The sequence below is a fragment of the Suncus etruscus genome, chromosome 12 (assembly GCF_024139225.1).
Source record: "Suncus etruscus isolate mSunEtr1 chromosome 12, mSunEtr1.pri.cur, whole genome shotgun sequence".
NCBI lineage: Eukaryota > Metazoa > Chordata > Mammalia > Eulipotyphla > Soricidae > Suncus > Suncus etruscus.
In genome coordinates this window covers 46,870,128-46,889,965 of record NC_064859.1, presented here as the reverse complement: position 1 = coordinate 46,889,965, position 19,838 = coordinate 46,870,128, and the positions used below count along the sequence as shown (strand labels likewise).

Sequence of the window (19,838 nt, the reverse complement as noted above, 5' to 3'; positions counted from 1 at the left end):
CATATGGCATATTTCCAAATTTAATAATTTTCATTTTGTAGTAACAATGGGTTTACAAGATTATAAATGTTTATGTTTCACAGTACAAGGTTACCACTTCACACCTAACACGAAAGTAATAGTACCACACTCTGCAACACAAACACACACACTATCCTTGGACTTTTCCGTTATCCCCCTCCTTGCCATGACCAGTTGAGGAACCTCAATCTATGGTGAGAATTTAAGGTCTGTTTTTTAAACATTGGCTAGAACCTTGCATTGTTTTTTATATGCCTATGAATGACAACACTTGGTCTCTTCTTTCTGACTTATTTTATTTACCATCCATGTAGGAACAAAATGAATGCTTTCACCCTTTCTTTGGATCATGAAAGTAGTTTTCCCATGTGTTATATATACCATATTTTCTTTATTTACTCATTTGTTATTGGATACCTAGGGTTTTTTTTTTCCAGATCTTGAATACTGTAAATTGTTCTGCAATGATCAGAGACTTACAGGTACCTTCTTGAGTTGATGTCTTTGTGTTCTGGAGATGATTCAAAACAGAATTGATGAATCATATGGAAGTTGTATTTTTAACTTTTGGGGGTCCCCATATTGATTTCTATAGAGGCTGAACTAATTTATAATCCTACCAACAATGAATAAGTTTCTAGTTTAAAAGTAAGCTCAATTTGGGGCCGGAGAGATAGCATGGAGGTAAGGTGTTTGCCTTTCATGCAGAAGATCCGTGGTTCAAATCCCGGCATCCCATATGGTCCCCCGAGCCTGCCAGGAGTAACCCCTGAGCGCTGCTGGGTGTGACCCAAAAACCAAAAATAAAAAGTAGGCTCAATTCAAGAAACATATTAACAATAAAACAATCCTGTTTTCAATCTCTTGAACACAAAACCCACTGGAGTTTTGAGGAGAATGTTTCACTAAAATGAGTAACCACTTGTTTAGAGTTTTGGGTATAAAAAGAAACATTAAATTTTAAGCAAATTTCAAACGCTTTAGGTAATACAGAGATGACTGTATTAAAATATTTATAGGCAGCAGCAATATGTAGATCATTCAAATATAGTCCACAATTAATGCTTTTCTAAAAGGAAATGATATTTAAATTTTTTGTGTTAAAAAGGCTATCACAGGAGGTCAAATTTTATTCAATCTGAGACCAAAAAATTTTTATTCAATCTATAATCAGTATGGCGTCTTATCCAAAAAGAGGAATCTCAAGAATATGCATTTACTAACTAGTCTTTATTATATATACATATTAAAAACAGGAGGCCAGTTATTACAATGGCCCCACCAAACCTGAGGTACTAATTTTTGACTAAAACAATGTTGTTGGGAGCCTCTGGCCACACTCAACAATGTTCTGTGTGAAGATGAGACTCAGAGGTGCTGCTAGGAAAAAGCAGTCCTCATCGGTCAGCAGGGACAACAGTACGGTACCTGAAGTCAGCAGAGTTGTCAATGGCAATGCTCAGGGAACAAGCATCATAAAGGATTAAATTAATAATAAGGAGGTGTTTTATCAATTGAGCTATCTCCTCAGTTCCTTGGATTATTAATTATAAATTTAAGAAATTAACTGACATAAAATAATTATCTAAATATTTACTTAAAATTTCTAGATTCTTTGTGTATCTTCTCTTTTCATAAAAACCATTAAAACAGTGTATATATTATCATAAATTATAATAATATCTTCAATTTTCCATATAGAGTATGTCAATACAGAGGAGTAAGTCTTTGGAACTTTTGATTTTGACGTACTTATCAAGATACAGTGTGGTTTAGTAGCCTTTTTCCTTGCTGCATTAATATTATATATTTAAAAAAATCCATCTGAAAGCAGTCCATTGAGTGAGAGATGTAGAAGGGTGCAATGACAAGGAAAGAAGTTGGGGTTGCATCAAGGAGCTGACACATGTCATCATTAGGGCGACTTCAGCAAGTCAGCTGCATCCGAGACGATCAAATCCTGTTGTTTATTAAGATGGTTATATCAAATATTTCATTGGTTAAACTGCAGACTTAGCAATAACGAAAGACTCGATTAGCAGCTTGATTTGATGAGATATCAGATTCTTCCTTTGGTTCCTTCTTGATATCAGACATTTTGAAGAATATTTCAGTCTTTAAAAGTATGCATTTTGAAAAGTAAAAATAATTTAGATTTATAAAAAATTACTTGTAATACTAGTAATTTTAGAAAAATTACAAACTCAAATTTCTGGAGAAGACACTTGCATTTGAGGGTCTGGGCTCAATCCCCAATACAACATGGTCTCCCAAGGATTTCCAAAGACAGATTTGGGAGGAACATATGAGAGCACCACTTGGGTGTGGCCCCCAAACAGATACAGCCCCTTCCCATTTGTAAGTCCTCTAGCCTAATTTGTTACCTAGGGATAAAAAGGACACTAAAGTTTTGTTCTTTCAACCTAAGTTCTCCTTTGAACACACTATCTTGCTTATTGCTATGCTATATCCTATGCTTGAGTATTTTCACTCTGAAGAAGACGGTGTTTTCTCTTGAACATGTACTTCTTTCTTTCTCTCCCAACACATCTTTCTAAATAAGTTTCAACAAAAACTATCTTGTTTTACCAAACAAGTTAACAATGATGATAATAACAAAGTTAGTGACTACAAGTCTTAGTGTATAGAATATGTTTATCTAGTGCTAAACTCTTTACATCCATATCTGCATGATTAGCTCATCAGACTCAGGAAAACACTGGTATAAAAGAGGATAAGTAATTTGTCTGAGATGTGTGTGTGTGTGTGTGTGTGTGTATGTGTGTATGTGTGTGTGTGTGTGTGTGTGTGTGTGTGGCAGGAAACTGCCATGGTGGAAGTTGGAGCAGGTCTCATTGCAACACTCTCGCAATCAGCAACCTCATGTTTTCATGTTTTACTTGCCACCTAGCTCATTTTCACTTGATAGGTGCACAGTGCTGAGCACCAGTATTTATATGTGCATTAGCTACTCTTTAAGAGTCTCTCTAGTCTCTGACCTTTCCTTTTTTTGCCCTGGGGTCCTATTCCCTGTCTTGCTGGCTATTTTGTATGCCCTTGCAAGCTTTTTTAAATCCATCCTGTCAAAGACTAGAATAGATTTTCTTAGGTTGACATGTTTGGATCTCAATAAAGTATATTAAAAGAAATAGTCCTGAATTGGCAATCTCCAAAATTAGATTATGTTGTCCATACAGTTGTATAATATAATGTTTGTAGATCAGTTTAAGTATATTTCAGTACCTGGAGTGAGGGTCATTCTTACCATTTTTGCTAAGCCCACCAAGTAAAAAAGGCTTTTCATTGTGGGTTTTTAACTATAATTCTCAGCTCAATTAATAATATGTCATCAATTATAACAAATGCACCAAAATAATGCTGCACAATACATGAAACAGGAATTAGGGTATATGAGAACTTTCTGTAAATTGTTTACTAGATTTCTATGACACTAAAGGAATTTCAGAGACAGTATTATTTTATTTTTCATTGGGGCTTGGGGCACCAGGGCTTATTTCTAGCTTTGTCCGCTTCAAGGGGACCATATAAAATGCTGGGGATCAGCATTTGCAGGGTATGTGCATTCCCACTGTATTATCTCTCTGGTTCTGAAAGTATTGTTTTTAAAAATGGAATATGGTTAGGTGATTATTAGCAGAAATTAGTTTTAAAATAAGTGGGGCACAGACCTAGGACTGAGTAGCTTAGTTACATAGCAATTTTATGTTTAGTTTTCTTTTTTAAATGTCAGTCTTCTAAGTGGCAGTATTATTTTGCATCTTAATGAACAAGAGTTCTTGTTATTGTAAATCACAATCAGCATTTCATATTGCCAATGTGTTGGATTTTATGGTCTAGCAGGCATAGAGTGAAATCTTTTTGTTGTTCAAATTTGCATTTGAATACTTCTCTAACATTCCTGCTTTAGAGACAAATATTCAAATTTCTATTCCAGTTTCTTTTTGCCTATTTCTTGAGTTCTATTGGTCCCCTAATTATCATTTAATTTTCAGAGTCACTTAGAAATTTTGAAAATAAATCTCTTTGTTTGAGGCCACACATCTGGTGCACAGCGACTACTAACATATTACTTAGGGATACCCATGATGGCTCTCAGAGGCCCATGAAGTGCAATGGATCAAACCTAGGACTATTATAAACAAAGCACATATTTTTATAGGTTAAGCATTTGCACACAAAACATATATTCCTACAGGTTCTCTCCAACCCTGAGCATATTTTTTATCAAACACACACATAATTTTTCCAGTCCATTGGTTGTCTTTATTCAAAGCAAAATTATTCAAAGAAAAAGCATCTAATTTAATTTTAAATTAACAATTTTTCCTACATCATACTTTTGATGGTGAAATTTGGGGAAAATACTATTATAGTCAAAATGACCATTCTGCTTAATTAATTTTGCGTATTGTGTGTCTCATCTTAGAAACTCAGGAGGAAGTACCTTTTTTTCTCATTGTGGAATCTATATTCCATGTACCTCACATAGTGTGTGTATATAGCATTTTGGGGGGGTTTGGGTTACACATGACAGTGCTCAGGGGTTACCCTGGCTCTACACTCAGAAATCGCTCCTGGCAGGCTCTAGGGACCATATGGGATGCTGGGATCCGAACTACCGCTCTTCTGCATGCAAGGCAAATGCCTTTTCTACATGCTGTCTCTCTGGCCCCAACATAGCATATTCTTATAAAAATTTGCTTAATCGTCAGATAATAGCCATGTAAGCATCACTGTAATCTTACATAAAATAGTGCTTTAAAATAAGAATAATTTGAAAAAATATATGTAAAATGCCTTACAATGGAGTTGAAACAAATAAATGATATTTTTATTATGCCTAATAAAAGATCATAATACTTTCAGAGACTAATAGCTCCAATAAAAGTGGTCTGAAGGGGACTTAAGAGATAGCACAGTGGTAGGGCATTTCTGTTGCATGCAACTGACCCAAGATGGACCTGGGATCGATTCCCAGCATCCCATATGGTCTGTCCCCCTAGCCTGCCAGGAGCAATTTATGAGCACAGAATCAGGAGTAACCCCTGAGTGCTGCTGGTGTGACCCCAAAACAAAACAAAAACCAAACAATAAAAAAAACCACAAGAGTGGTCTGAAGAAATAATTATCTAGCATTATTTTTCAATATTCTGCAGCATTCCAGGCTGATATAAAATCATTCCAAGAACTCATTTAGTTGAAATTTTTACTATAAATATATTTTATTTAAAGAACTTTGTAATAGTCTACTGCAAAGGTTAAGATTTGCATTAAGACAAAAACCATATTCACACTATTTAATTTTTATATATTATGCTTCATGATATTTTCATGTAACATTTTAATTGCTTTTTTGCATAGCTCTTGAAGTTTATGTTGTTTAAACTTCTGGTATTAAATTTCTGAAAACTAATATAATTGTGTATAGCATCTTTCCCAATCACAATAAATAAAAATCAACTATTGATAATTACTAAAGAGATGTAATCAACTTGGGTAAGAGAGATATTACTAGGGTTAAATAACTTTCCTTGCTTCTCACCAATTTTGATTCAAATCCTTTACAACACTGATACGCCTCTGAACATCATCAAAGAACACTCCTAATCACAGAGTCAGGATCAGGCCCTAAGTTCCTTTAAGTGTGGCCCCAAAATCAAACAAATAAAGCAATAAACTTAGGTAGTGGTGATTGCTGTATTTTGAGATACTTTCTGGAAATAAAAACTCCTAGTATTGACAACGTCAAAAAAAAAACAAAAAAAAACTCCTAGTATTATCTACATTAATACTGAATCTAGGTTGTGGTGACATTCAGGAATTTGAAACTATATGGAATATTCTGTCTGCTGCAGAATATTCTGAAACAGGTGGTCTGTGAACTCCAACTTCCAGGATAAAAATCGTTCACAAGGAAGAAGGTAGTGCTGGTGGAATTTAGTAAGCAATAATGCAAGGCATCATTATAATGTCTGCTTGGCTATGTACAGCCTGAGGAGACACCCAATTAATTCAATACCCTTTATTGACCTCAATAGCATATACTTCAATAACCTTCAACATCATAAACTTTAATATCATTATAACAACCTAAATGGAAATAATAAAAATTAGGGTATTTTATCTTTGCCAGCAGCAAGAATCAAAGAAACAGCACACATCATAGAAAAGGAAACTCAACACCTCTTGATGTCTCCAACAGTCAGAAGAGGCTTAGGGGCAGAATTTAAGGGTTTCTTGAGAAGGAAAAAAATCAAGAGAGCAGCAGTATCACTATAATAACATGATGCTGGAGTCAGTGGAATGTGTTGCAAGAGAGGATGGCCCCACCCTCACTTTGTAGATTTACATAGAAACAGCTTATAAATGTACCAGTTACAACTCAGGGTCCAGGCTGTGAGCAGTAAGAACATCTTAGAGAGCAAAAGGGCCTCTGATTAGTCTCAGTTGGAGATGGAGTTGGGGAAGTCACACAGTCAATATCAAGTAGAATATTTGTTGGGCCAGTTTCCACTAACACTACTCTTACCAGAAGGGATAAAGGAAGAAGTTGCCAGCTCAGGACCATTAAAGGTTAAAATCTCAGAGAGATAAAGACATCTCTCTGTCTCTGCTATTACTCTAGAGTCTTGTTCTATCTGCATTAACTTACTGCTCATCAGATATTTATAAATATAGATTGGCTCAAGTAATATATAAAGGAGGTGCTATAGTGGTAGTACAGTGGTAGGACATTTTTGTTTTGCACATAGCCAACTGGGGTTTGATTTCCAGAACCTTGTAAGATCACTCAAATCTGCCAGGAGTGATCCTGAGCAATGAACCAGAATAAGCCCTGAATATTGCTGGTGGAAACCAAAATAATTTTTAAAATAAATCATAATGGAATCTGTTCATATTATTGGTGCACTGTATATTTGAGATTGTGTCAAAACAAAAACCTGCATAAACGGTGAGTGATTTGAGTATCTTTTGACGTAAGAAATAGTTCCCAGGGATGGAGTGATAGTGAAGGGCACTTGATTTGCATAGGGCCCTCGTGGATTTGATCTCAAGCATCCCATAAGTTCCCATGATCATACCAAAAGTAATTTTGTGTTTTTATTATTTTTTTTTGAAGAGAATGGTTTTTGGGACACACCTGGCAGCACTCAGGGGTTACTTCTGGCTCTGCACTCAGAAATCACTTCTGGCAGGCTAAGGGACCATTTGGGATGATGGTGGTCAAATGCCCTACCTGCTGTGCTGTCAATCCAGCCCCATAAAAAGTAATTATTAAGTACAGAGCCAGGAGCAGACCTTGAGCACCAATGGGTTTGGCAGAAAACAAAACAAAACAAAACAAACCACCACCACCACCAACAACAAAACACCAAAAAAACCAAAAAGAGAGAAAAAATAAGTCCAATTTTTAACAAATCATTCTTTAAGTTTTGGTATGGGAAGTAATAAGAAATAAATTGTTATATAACTGCCAATAGGGCAGGCTGAGGAGTTGTAGGAACCTGAGAATATTGTCCTAGACAAGGGGACATTGGTGGTGGGATTGTTGGAACATTATGTGCTGAAACAATTCTATTATGAACAACATTTTCAATCAAAATAATTTAATTTTAAAAAGGTTCCATTTAGAAACCACTTCCTTCATCTGTGCCTTGCATAACATAGCTCCAGGAGATCTCAAAGTTGGTTAAAATTCTATCTTTTTTTCTATCCCATAATCTGGCACATCTCAGTGGTTGGGCTATGTCATAATTATCAAGATTTGTGGTTGCCTGAACAGAGACCAGGAAGTCAGAAAATGCAAATTTGAGAAACTATTCCATAGCGTAAGAGAATATGGAAAATAAAATAGAAAGGCATAGAACCAACTGCTGTTTTCTTTTATTATAAAATTCATCCCTTTAGTGGCAAATACGAAGGAAAGTATTCTTCAAAGTAATTTATGGATCTACTTAAATCTTAAAATCTTTACTAGAACAATATGTGAGCTTTCTATATTTAGCATATGTTGTTCATATCAAATAAATAATTGAAATAAGAACTTCCAAAATTAGGGCATTTTATAAATTGGTCTTTTCAGTTGCATCCTAGGAATGACTATATTTATTTGTATTCAATAAATAAGATTCCTCAGAAACATATGAGAGTGACACACAGACACCAGTCACAAATAAAAAACATAAAGAAACATCTAACAGTGACCAAGTTTCATGTCTGCATGGCCCATAAAATTCATCTCCTCTTTCATTCATAATAAGTGAGTAATTGTATACAATGACAGTAACTGGATACAATCTGCTTGTTTCCAAACTATGAGTTGTATAACTACAATACTCATTTTTGGGTGCAGAGCTTTCCTTCCTACTTGTTTTCAAGAAAAAGAAATGCTGCACTTGCATCACTTAATATAAACAACCTAAGATTCTTTCCTCATTTTGTGCAAATTTCCTGAGTCACTATTCCTGCTATGCCAGGCTCCAAAGATCCACAAAATTAAAATACATGAGGTTAGGGAGAGTTCAAAGATCTGAACACATGCTAGAGGTCTGGATTTGATCTGTAGCCCTGCATGATTCCCCATATATCAGAGTAACCCCAAACACTGAGCTATGAGTAGTCCTAATCACTGCTGGGTTGATTCCTAAAACCAAACCCAAACAGAAAACATTATCCCTAATTTGAGTTCCAGACTTTCCAGAAAGAAATATTTGCATATATAGTGCAACAAAACCCACAGAAGTTGAACATCCTACATCTTTTACTGTTATCTACTCTGCTCTGTTAGTATATATACATTTGTTGTTAACTTAACTATTTTCTTTGAAAATGTTTTCTAAAAATTCACTTCTGAAAAGGATCAGTTCTGGAATAAACAGTACAGAGTGTAAGATACTTTTCATGCACAAATTTGCAGCAGTGATAACAGTCCAAATTGAATATTGTAGTGTGTGGTTCCTAAGTAGAGAGATAGTTGTGTCCCTGGGCAACTTTTGGTGTGCTCTACAATTTATGAATTGTGATTTTTTAAAAAAAAGCTAGAGTGTTTCTTCCCATTATTTATCTTCCATAATATGAGAATAATCTGACAGCTGCAATAATGACTATTTCTTTAAAAATGTCTAATGCCTTTTAGTAATAGTATTTTAAACCACAGTGCCTGAAAGGTAAAAAGGAGGAAAAGAAAGAGAAAGGGAGAAGAAAAGTGTTTAGTTTATTGGTAGACTGGGGAGTAAGGGAAAGGAAACTAGAACATTAATGGGGTGAAGTATACACTAGTGAAGGGATGGGTATTGGAATATTGTATGATTGATAAATACATTATAAATAAATTATAAATACAAAAAACTATTTTAAAATGTTAAAATTCCATTGATCTCAGAATTCTTCACTAGTTTTCCTACTTCTTTACATTTCATATGTGACTTGACTCTACACTTTATCTTTTTCTATATTCTAATTTGAATTTAGTCATTTTCTGAAAATTAAACACCAATCCTTTAACTCTATTGCAAGTGTTTAAAGTAAGTTGTGTTTCCAAAGCTTCCTTTACAATTCTAAAGACTTTCAAGTTTTACTTTCCCAAGTTTCATTTGTCATGGTTTAAAATCTAATTGTTCTCTCTTCCTTCCCTGCCCCTTCTTAAGACACCCTAATTTATATGTCTAGTCCCAGAAATTGAAATATATGCTGTATTTTGTTTTTCCCTAATAATATCAAATTTATTTTATATTTGGAGAATGCCTGTGACATCTAACATTTCTTTTCTCATTGTGATCCCCACCATATTGGACACGATACTCAGCATACCTTGCAATTTCTGGTTTCTCTGCAATAATTCAAAAGCACATAACAAACCTTTCTTATTCCAGTCACTTTATGATTTAATCAATTTATGCATGAAGTTGGTATATAAATTTCCATAATATTAATTAAGTAGGCATAAGACAACTTCTTCCTTCTTCCCTCCCTCCCTCCCTCTTTATTTCCCTCCCTCTTTCCTTCCTTCCTTCCTTCCTTCCTTCCTTCCTTCCTTCCTTCCTTCCTTCCTTCCTTCCTTCCTTCCTTCCTTCCTTCCTTCCTTCCTTCCTTCCTTCCTTCTTCCTTCTCCCTCCCTCTTTCCTTCCTTCCTTCCTTCCTTCCTTCCTTCCTTCCTTCCTTCCTTCCTTCCTTCCTTCCTTCCTTCCTTCCTCCCTCTCTCCCTTCCTTCCTCCTTCCTTCCTTCCTTCCTTCCTTCCTTCCTTCCTTCCTTCCTTCCTTCCTTCCTTCCTTCCTTCCTTCCTTCCTTCCTTCCTTCCTTCCTTCCTTCCTTCCTTCCTTCCTTCCTTCCTTCCTTCCTTTCTTCCTTCCTTCCTTCCTTCCTTCTTCCTTCTTTAATGGGTAAGTATGATTCATTCATCTGAGTATTGAGTATAGTTAAATTCAGAGAAAAATAAAATAAAATAATGATCAGTGAGGCAAGTTGGTGGTCACTGGGGAATAGTTTAATAAGTACAGGATTTCAGTTCTGCAAAATGCAAATATTCTGGAAATTGGCTCCTCAGCAATATAAAGCACTTACCTATACCTATAAAAATACAAATGATATATTTTGTTAGAGTTTACCATAAAAACTTAAAAGTATTTCAAAACAGTATTATGTATAAGTAGTTACATAATTTATAAAATCCACTGATATTAAAGTTGATATATTTTATTAAATATAGTAACTGTAAATATTAATTTGGCAATCATTTAAAACAGCGACAATTATAATCAGACTTTGTTTTGTTTGTTTGTTTGTCTAGGCTACACTCGGTTATGCTCCAGGGTTACTCTTGACTATGCGCTCAGAAATCTGTCCTGGTTTGGGGGACCATATGGGATGCCAGGGAATCAAACCCCTGTCTGTCCTAGGCTAGCACCAGCAAGGCAGAGGCCTTACTGCTCTGCCCCACCCCACCCCCCTTTTTTTGACCATATCCGGTGACTCTCAGGGGTTACTCCTGGCTATGTGCTCAGAAATCGCTTCTGGCTCAGGGTACAAATGGATGCTGGGGATTGAACCAAGGTTCGTCCTGGGTCAGCCATGTGCAAGGCAAACGGCCTATCACTGTGCTATTGCTCAGGCTCCTCTAATCAGACTTCTTTACAGTCTTCCCTCATTCTTAAAATGCTAGACTTTCAATTATTCTATATATCTATTCGTTCAATTTTACATAAAACCCGATTTATTTTTTGTTTTTGTTTTTTGGTGGGGAAGGCCACACCCAGTGACACTCAGGGGTTACTCCTGGCTATGAGCTCATAAATCACTCCTGGTTTGGGGGACCATATAGGACGCCGGGGATCTAACCATGATCTGTCCTAGGCCAGCACATGCAAGGCAAATGCCCTACTGCTTGAGCCACTGCTCTGGCTCCCATAAAACCTGATATTGAAAAAAGAATATTTTTTTAACCAAGAGAAAACAACTTGAATATTTTTACTTGAATATTTTTACTAATAGCCAACACAAAGTGCTTAGAACTGTGCTGCTTCCCCACCTATCACCACAATAAAAACAAAACCCTTCATTTTTCTGCATACCTCATCCACCTAATATTAAAAGAATAAGTACAAATAGAAAATAAACTATAGACCTAATATCTGGGCAAACATTGATTGTAAATAAAAATAAATTCATTTCACTTCCATACGTATATTTTCCTTAAACTGTAGTATTTTGCCTACCTTGCTTGCGTACGTCTTCTACAGCAGCAACCAATTCTTCTTTGAGATCTTGACTTTCTTTAGCGATTTGTTCCCCCTTTTCCAGAAAGTTCTGAGTAGCTTGCTCCACAGATGCAGCCAGAACGTGGGCTTTCTTTGATCTCCCTTTCTTTTTTCCAGAAGGTCCCTTGTTGCTTGTGTTGACAAGGGTTGTCACCTTAAATATAAAAGATAAGCAGTAAAACTACTCTGTGCAATTGTCCAGATATAATCATAGGGAATATCCTAATGTTCAAATTGTCACTTGTTAAATTATGGGTTCACAACACACAGCTCAGTTTAAGAAAAGTGTTAGAAAAATATAAACTATCATGTAAATAAATAACTTTTTTCCCATAAATGGGAAGAAAATAAAGCAAATGAGTATGTAATCATAATCAACCATTTGTTAGTTTGAAGTTTCCAGTTTTCTTAATATGTTATTTTTATAACTTATACAAAATCAGTATTCACAAGAGTAACTAGATTCAGGGAGGAAAACAATGAAACAAAATATGGAATTGCTTCTGAGCACTGAGTTAAGAGAACTAACATGCAGTCCTGAGTGAAAAAGTCAAAACAGAGTAAATGCACAGTAGGTCATGAATATCCATGTTTTATATATCAAAGACTTTCAAAGATACTTTTAAGGGGAATTTTACTATAATTTTTAAGGGGGGTGATAGGTGGTAGTATTCAGAGAGTATTCTCAGCTCTGTGCTCAGAAATGTCCCTGCTCAGGAGACAATGAAGCCTTGGTTAATCAAACAGCCACAGATAAGACAAGTGCTTTACCACCTTTACTATTACTCCAGCCTTGGCTTTTGAAGAATTTGGCACTTACTATTTAATCTCATGAAAGCAAAATCCTGACTATGATTTGAATGGTCTGAATGACCCCGATGCAATATCTGGTTAACCAGCAAAGATTTCAGACCGAATGTAGATTTTTAAAGTACCATAATTCAGGTGTATGTCTCAGTTACCATAATTCTTTTATTACCCTATCTAGAGCTATTAATTTGCAAACAATAACTTTAATATATTCTGAATATTATCTCATATACAAGGTTAAATTTTATTTAACTCAAGTGAGAAGTTTGGAAGAATAATAAACATAACTCATGTTCTATTTAATACAAACTCATTATTTATTGATATCCTTGCTTTTTTATAAATCAACTTTCTGCCATAGTGATTTATTTTTATTGCCAATATTTTTGGTTGGAAGAAAAAAGATTTTATTAGACATTAAGAAGAATCCAGTCATAAAATGTTACCAATGCTGGTGCTTCTGTTGCTTATACCAATACATCAATTTAAGGAAAGCGACTATCTCAAGTCACAATTAACATCCTTTCAACTTATACTGCAAAAATAAATAAATACAATGTACAGTGCACAAAAAGAAAAAGAAGTGTATTCAATAAATCTAAACAAAGGTGATGAAAACAGAATTAAAGAAAGCTTAATATGAGGATTGAAAGACAGTACAGTGATGGGTTCATTTTCTGACATCATGTGGTCCCTATAATATCATCAAATAATGAATCCTTATACTGCCAAGTGGCCTGTATATACCCCAGCATTGCAGGGTTCAAATTCCAAGATCCTTACATTTAACAAAGGGGCTACTTGGTCAAAAATCACAAGTATGGCTGCTGAATCTTCTGAGCACTGCCTAAGAATCTACCCATTCCTGACCAAAAAAAAAAAAAAAAAAGAAATTACTGCTCTATAGGGAAACATTCTTTCAATTGCTAAGTTAGATATATTGAATCACTGAAGAAACCTGTAAGGAAATTTTAAGTACAAGCACTAGGCACCAAATGAAATGTAAGATAATAAATAATAGGACTTTCAGATCCTGGTAGTCAGCTTAAATGCTGAATGCAGTTATAATATACTTAGTTCCATCCACAAAGCAAAAGACAGACTGTTACAAAAGCTTCTTTTCTGAGGTAGGAGGGTATTCTTCCTAATGAGGACTTACTCTAGCAAATCAGCACAAAATTCGTGCAGCAAAAATCAGCACAGAATTTGTGCAGCAAACCCAAATCCTCTGAATAGCCAATTCCTGAAAAGTAGCACATAGTCCTTCTAGTCAATGCACAAACATTGCCAAATTCCTGACTTCAGTTGAAATACTTGTTGGAGAAAAGTATTTCTATTCTCACTGATATTTGATACCATCTTTCCTTTTTTTTAATAGGGATCACATACAGTTATGTTGGCTATTCCCTCCAGAGCTCTATGTAGGCTTGGCTTGGTAATTTGGTGCTCAGGGTCAGTGGAAGTCAGAGGTGATTTGGGACACTGGCCAGGCCATGTCAGCATTCAAACTTAGGGCACTGAACACTTTACCACTTGAGCTATCTCCCAAGATTTGATTCCCTATTTTCACATAATTTTGATAATTATTGTTATCTATTTTTTTTTTAGTCTTCTTCATTTAGATCCAAATGAAAGAGCTATAAACTCTTCAAGTGTATTGACAGAAGTTGGAAAGTAAGACTGAACAACCAAAATAAAAGAATAAAAGCTAAGAATAAATAAAAGACTAAAAAGACTAAAATAAAAGCTAAAATACTATCCTTGGATTCATTTTCAGAAAGGCAAACAAATTTCAATTCTTCTGTTATTCCACAGTGCATTACTGCAATACACATTTTAGGCAATGTGCATAATAGCAAGTCAGTACGAATTGTCAGTTTTGTAAAAAATATAAACATGGAATATTACTAGGAAGTTCCTCAGAAAAATGTAATTGCTTTCAAATGAAGCAAATAAATTCAGTCATCTTTTAGTGAAAGCTCTCATTTACTCATGAGTGAAAGAAATTGAAGGGATGAAAGAGAGATGAATGCAAGGAAAATGACAGGACTTTCTATATGTTCATGTCTTAATTAAACAGTGTAGAATAAAAAAAAATAATTGTCAGCTTTCCCTAATGCTCTTTGGTATTTTATTGGAGAAAAATCCAACGAAGTATAATATGTATACAGTATAAAAAAGTAGTCTGTCAGTAATAAAATTAATTATGGAAACTATAATAAAGTATTGAAAATGCAAAAGAATTATGATAGCCTAAATGCAGAGTGGCTCTTCACCTGTATGTATGGTTATACATTACTAGAGGCGTAATATGTACTGCTATATGGGAAATCAATGAGAGATTTTAGTGAAGAACATACAGCATAATCTAAAAAAGAGAAAGCACCAAAGACTTCCATTTTCTATATCCCAATATGATGATGGGCATTCTTATACTAGGTGTTTGGTTCATGTCACTTAGTCTTAAAGTCTGGTGCACCTCATTGGCAGTGTTGGAAATGGTTGGTTAGTGGATGGACATTTTCCCAACTGAATGCCTCTTTAAACCAGGCATTCTTTCTAATCCCCATCCCAGCTTTGACTTCATGCAAGATTCTCTCATAATGCAGTCTTTCTTCTTATCTAAGGATTTGAGAGCACATCTTTGGTGAAGTGAGGGGGTAGCAAGAAATGAAATATGAAGTTTAAGTAATAGAATCCAATAGTCAAAGAATAAATATTGTCTTATACAAAAAAGCCTGATCTTGTCAACAGCCATAAAGAGAAGAGTAGTACCTGAAAAGTCAGCTATATATGAATGAGGTGGAAAACAAAGTTTGAAAGATACAGTGGCAAAAGCTTTGAAAGGCCTTTGAAGTCAAGGCAAGGATCTAGATAATATTCACCTAGATAATATTCAATATTTTTAAGGAAAAGCAAATTGTTAGTGTGTTTATTCTCTTTTAATCCATTTCTCCTTCCCATACCTCCAGTAGCAATGATATAAAACTGACATATTTCACTAATAAGTTAATATGTTGCCAAAATAACTTTATTTCTCTTATACATTTTGCCACATACAGTGAATGCTATTGAGTTAAACCTCATAATATATCGCTTAGCAATTCTCTTCTTTCTCCAAATGCCTGTAGCTTCAAAAAGAACATCATTACCATCAAGCTAAGTCTGTTTTAATCTTTATCTTTTTCTCTGCTATATATGAAAGATGTATACTAAAACTACTCTTTAGCTAATCTCATGAATTCCCAGATTTAATAGCTAGAGCAACTTTTCTCTAAACCTCTCTATAGCTCATCACTGTAGTTGCCTTAAATTTAGTTAAGAAGGATATTCAACTTTTCTTTAGTCATGCCATAAATAATTCTACAATGTTTCTTTTTTTTCCATCATGTACAGAAGATATCCTGCTGCTCAGAGAATATAAATGGTCCTCTGTCTAAGGCCTGACAAAATGATGGACCCACTGGGCCTCACCAATGAAAACTCAGCAACAAAGCACAACACCATTGTTTTCAGATATGTCAATTGTGAGTGTAAAGTTTTAAGACAGGAGCCTGTATAAATGCTTCATCATCTAATGTTATAAGAGTAGACACTCAGGCCCTGAACAAAGCTAGCAGTGTGTGGATCAATATAATTTCATTCTTCTCTTGCAATGTTTGCTTTATTGTGAAGCTTTCTTTTTTTAATATGATGGTGTATCCTGGACTCAATTTTCTGCTTCTAGAATCTAAAAACTATGTAGGTGAAAAAATATGTTCCTAAATAAAATAATCAATTGTGAAGGTATCAACTTTTTTTTGGATAGTTCTGTCACATATATTCAGACCAGTCACAGTCTGCCATAAATCTACACATAGGGCTGTCAATTGAAACCTAAGCTGGAGATATTATTTCAGACCTGTTAGAAATGTGAAGGTTGTGGCCCTCCTGCATGCTAATTAAGAGGGAATAAGCTTTTTCAAAGAATATTTAAGTAATCCATATTCACATTAAATTCTGAGAAGCAGCAAATTCTAAGACAGTTATTATCAGATTTTTATTATGCCCCCAAAGCACCTAAGTGCATAATGAAATGCAAATTTTTCAATATTTTTATGATGCTTCTGCTTAGTTAGATCTGAACAGGCATATTTCATTTTCAGCATATTGATTAAGAAATATACTTTTAGAAGCAGCCTTCTAGATAAATTAGAAGAATGCAAGGCAAAATGACAAAGACTTCTTTACACAAGAGATGAGAGAAAATTTTCAGTGGGTGCTCTCAGGTGCCACTCCAGTAATTCTGGAACAATCAGGCAGGTGGTTTCACGGTCAGACTTTGTTGTGCTACTTTTGTGCCAGGGCACAACTCACAATCTGAGGACCAGTAGGACAAAATCAAGAGGGTCTCAGGGTCTCCAGGGCTTATGTATATACAGGTGTGAAGAGACCATGTGCTACGGTGATAACAGTAACCCTAACTCTGCAACTGCTTACAGTCACCTTAAGGAAATACTTCACACAGAAAACCTCTTCCTCCTATGCCATGGTATACAAGCCCCCCAAAAGCCAGTTTTTGAGATGTATTGGTCAAATAATATTTAGTTAAAAGTTAATCTCTATAAAAACATAAATAAAATATTATAAGTGTAGACAATGAATAAAACAAGTTTTGAAGCTCCCTGGAAATCAATTAAAGACACCAGAAATTAAAGTAATGTTGCACTGGTGAAGAAAAGGGAGTGTTCATTTTTTTATCACTAAAACTCAACTACAAACATACTTGTAATTATGGTGCTTAAATGAAGATATGTATTAAAAATAAAATAATGAAAAAATAAAGTAAGAATGACAGAAGTAATCATCATGCTAGATTTGTGCAGCTTGGAGATGGGAGAAATAAGATTTTGTGAATTTTCCTGTTGTATTACTCTGAAGTATTTGATTTAATATAATCACTCAACAAATATAAGAGAGAGATTTGATGACTGTTTAGCTTGCAAGTATCTTTATGAACTGAATACTTGGGAATATTTATTATAAACAAGTTCTTTATCCACAGGAAGTATTGAAACTACTGGAAATTTTTTAAATAAAGGAAAACTGCTCTAACTTAGATACTAGAGTTAAATACATGAGAGGCATATTAAAGAAAGGTAAAGTATTTGAAAAAAGAAAGCCTCTATAGGAAATTATGTCACATTTTAGAAAAAATGCCAAGTCAAAACTACTCCATCTCAGAATTTAAATTTTATTTTCTGCTCTCTGTACAATTTTGTAATTACTTTCAGAAAGTATAATTCACAAAATCATAAAAAGATGAACAGCTACCAGATAATTTTTAATCAATGCAATGTGTTTTTCTTAGTCAGAAATAGTACAGGAGTTAATCTGCTGGCCTTGCACATAGCAGACACTGGTTCAATCTCGACCTGCTAGGAATGATCTCTGAACAGATTCAGGGGTAATCCCTACACACTGCTTGGTATAGCTCAAACCTTCTCTGCCAAATTAATTTCCTTTTATTAACCCTGGGTCACCTGAGTTAATCATTTGGCAATTAAGCAGAGTAGAAGCTGAAGAGATAGTATAGCAGGTAAGGTGCTTGCCTTGCACTTAGATGACTTGGGTTCATTATCTAGATCTCCATATGGTGTCCCATGCTCTGCCAAAAGTGATCCCTGAGTACAGTACCTTGATTAAGCCCTGAACACCATAGAATATGAGTGCTCTAAATCAGAAATAAAAACGAATGAAAGACATTCTTGCAATAATAACTTTCAGACACGAAAGAGAAAAGAGCTGGAAGTTACAGCTCACCTCATGAAGCTCACCACAAACAGGGATGAGTTTAGTTAGAGAAATAACTATGTTTTGAACTATCCTAATAATGAGAATGTACGATGGAAATAGAAAGCCTGTCTAGAGTACAGGCGGGGGTTGGGTGGGGAGGAGGGAGATTTGGGACATTGGTGATGGGACTTTTGCACTGGTGATGGGTGGTGTTCTTTACGTGACTGAAACCCAAACACAATCATGTATGTAATAAAGTTGTTTAAATAAAAATTTTTAAAAAAGAAAGAAATAAAAACAAACAACAGTGAGTATAAATGGACTTACACTTTTCCTTCTAAAAGAAATGTGTGCAAATAGATATGATCATCTTATAATATCCCTTATTAGAAACTATTTCCCAGTTCATAATCTCTATGACATAAAGACACATATCTTAAATACATATATATGTATATATATATATATTTGTCTGTTTATATAGACTATGGCTAGTGGAGAGAACGAAAGATTAGCAAGGTTAGACTAGTTTGAACAAAAAAAGAAATGTGATTAAATAACCTTACTGAAACTTCAATTCTAACTAAAATAAAACTTTAATGTCATAGAAACTACTGCACTGGAAAGTCCTGTTGGGTCTATTTCCATACAAGTGGACACCCCATTTTAGATCAAAAGAAGTAAATTCCCAGAACCACCTCATTAATGCTTCTGACAGCTTCAAAAGTCAGAGTCAGAAATATTTTAATGATACTGTAATTTGAGAGATAAAATGTAAAATTATTCATATCATAATCTGTGAAATGTTCTTCATATAATCTGACATTATTAACTATGTAGGATTCAAATGCATGTTCAATGATATTAACATGATGAAACAGGAACTTTCAACTTTTAAGTCTTAAATTTAGATACTTGTATAGTTATTTTAAAAGTCACCCATAAAAATGTTCAATTTAAGGCTGGAGCGATTTTAAAAGTCACCCATAAAAATGTTAAATTCGGGGCTGGAGCAATAGCTCAGTGGTAGGGCATTTGCCTTGCACAGGAACTACCAGGGACAGACCCAGATTGGTTTGAATCCTACCATCTCATATGGTCACCCTCCAACGCCAGTCTGCCAGGAGTGATTTCTGAGCAAGAACCAGGAGTAATCCCTGAACACTGCTGGGTGTGACCCAACCCCCACCTCAAAAAGTTAAAGTCCAGAACTTAGATTTTCTAAATTATTCACAGAAAGCTATTATATATTATATCCTATAAACTTTTAAACCTTTTCTCCATTTTACATGTTTAAAACAAATATAAATTCTATAATCAGTATCATTAGAAAATATATTCAATAGCATTGCTTCTTAGAGGTACTTAAAAAGATATCTTATTGGGGGCCAGAGCAATCGAGCAGTGGTAAGGTGTTTGCCTTGTATGCAGCTGACCCAGGACAAACCTTGGTTTGA

The 19,838-nt window shown here is 34.8% G+C and overlaps 1 protein-coding gene across 3 annotated transcripts in view; it reads right to left on the bottom strand.

Moving 5' to 3' along the window:
* CTNNA2 (catenin alpha 2) overlaps nucleotides 1–19,838 on the bottom strand; it is a 1,246,345-nt gene that overhangs the window by 986,016 nt on the left and 240,491 nt on the right. For all 3 annotated transcript variants that reach the window (XM_049784907.1, XM_049784908.1, XM_049784909.1), the window contains exon 3: nucleotides 11,755–11,950. In XM_049784907.1, the coding sequence (XP_049640864.1) occupies nucleotides 11,755–11,950 (196 nt within the window). The remainder of the gene's footprint in view (nucleotides 1–11,754; nucleotides 11,951–19,838) is intronic.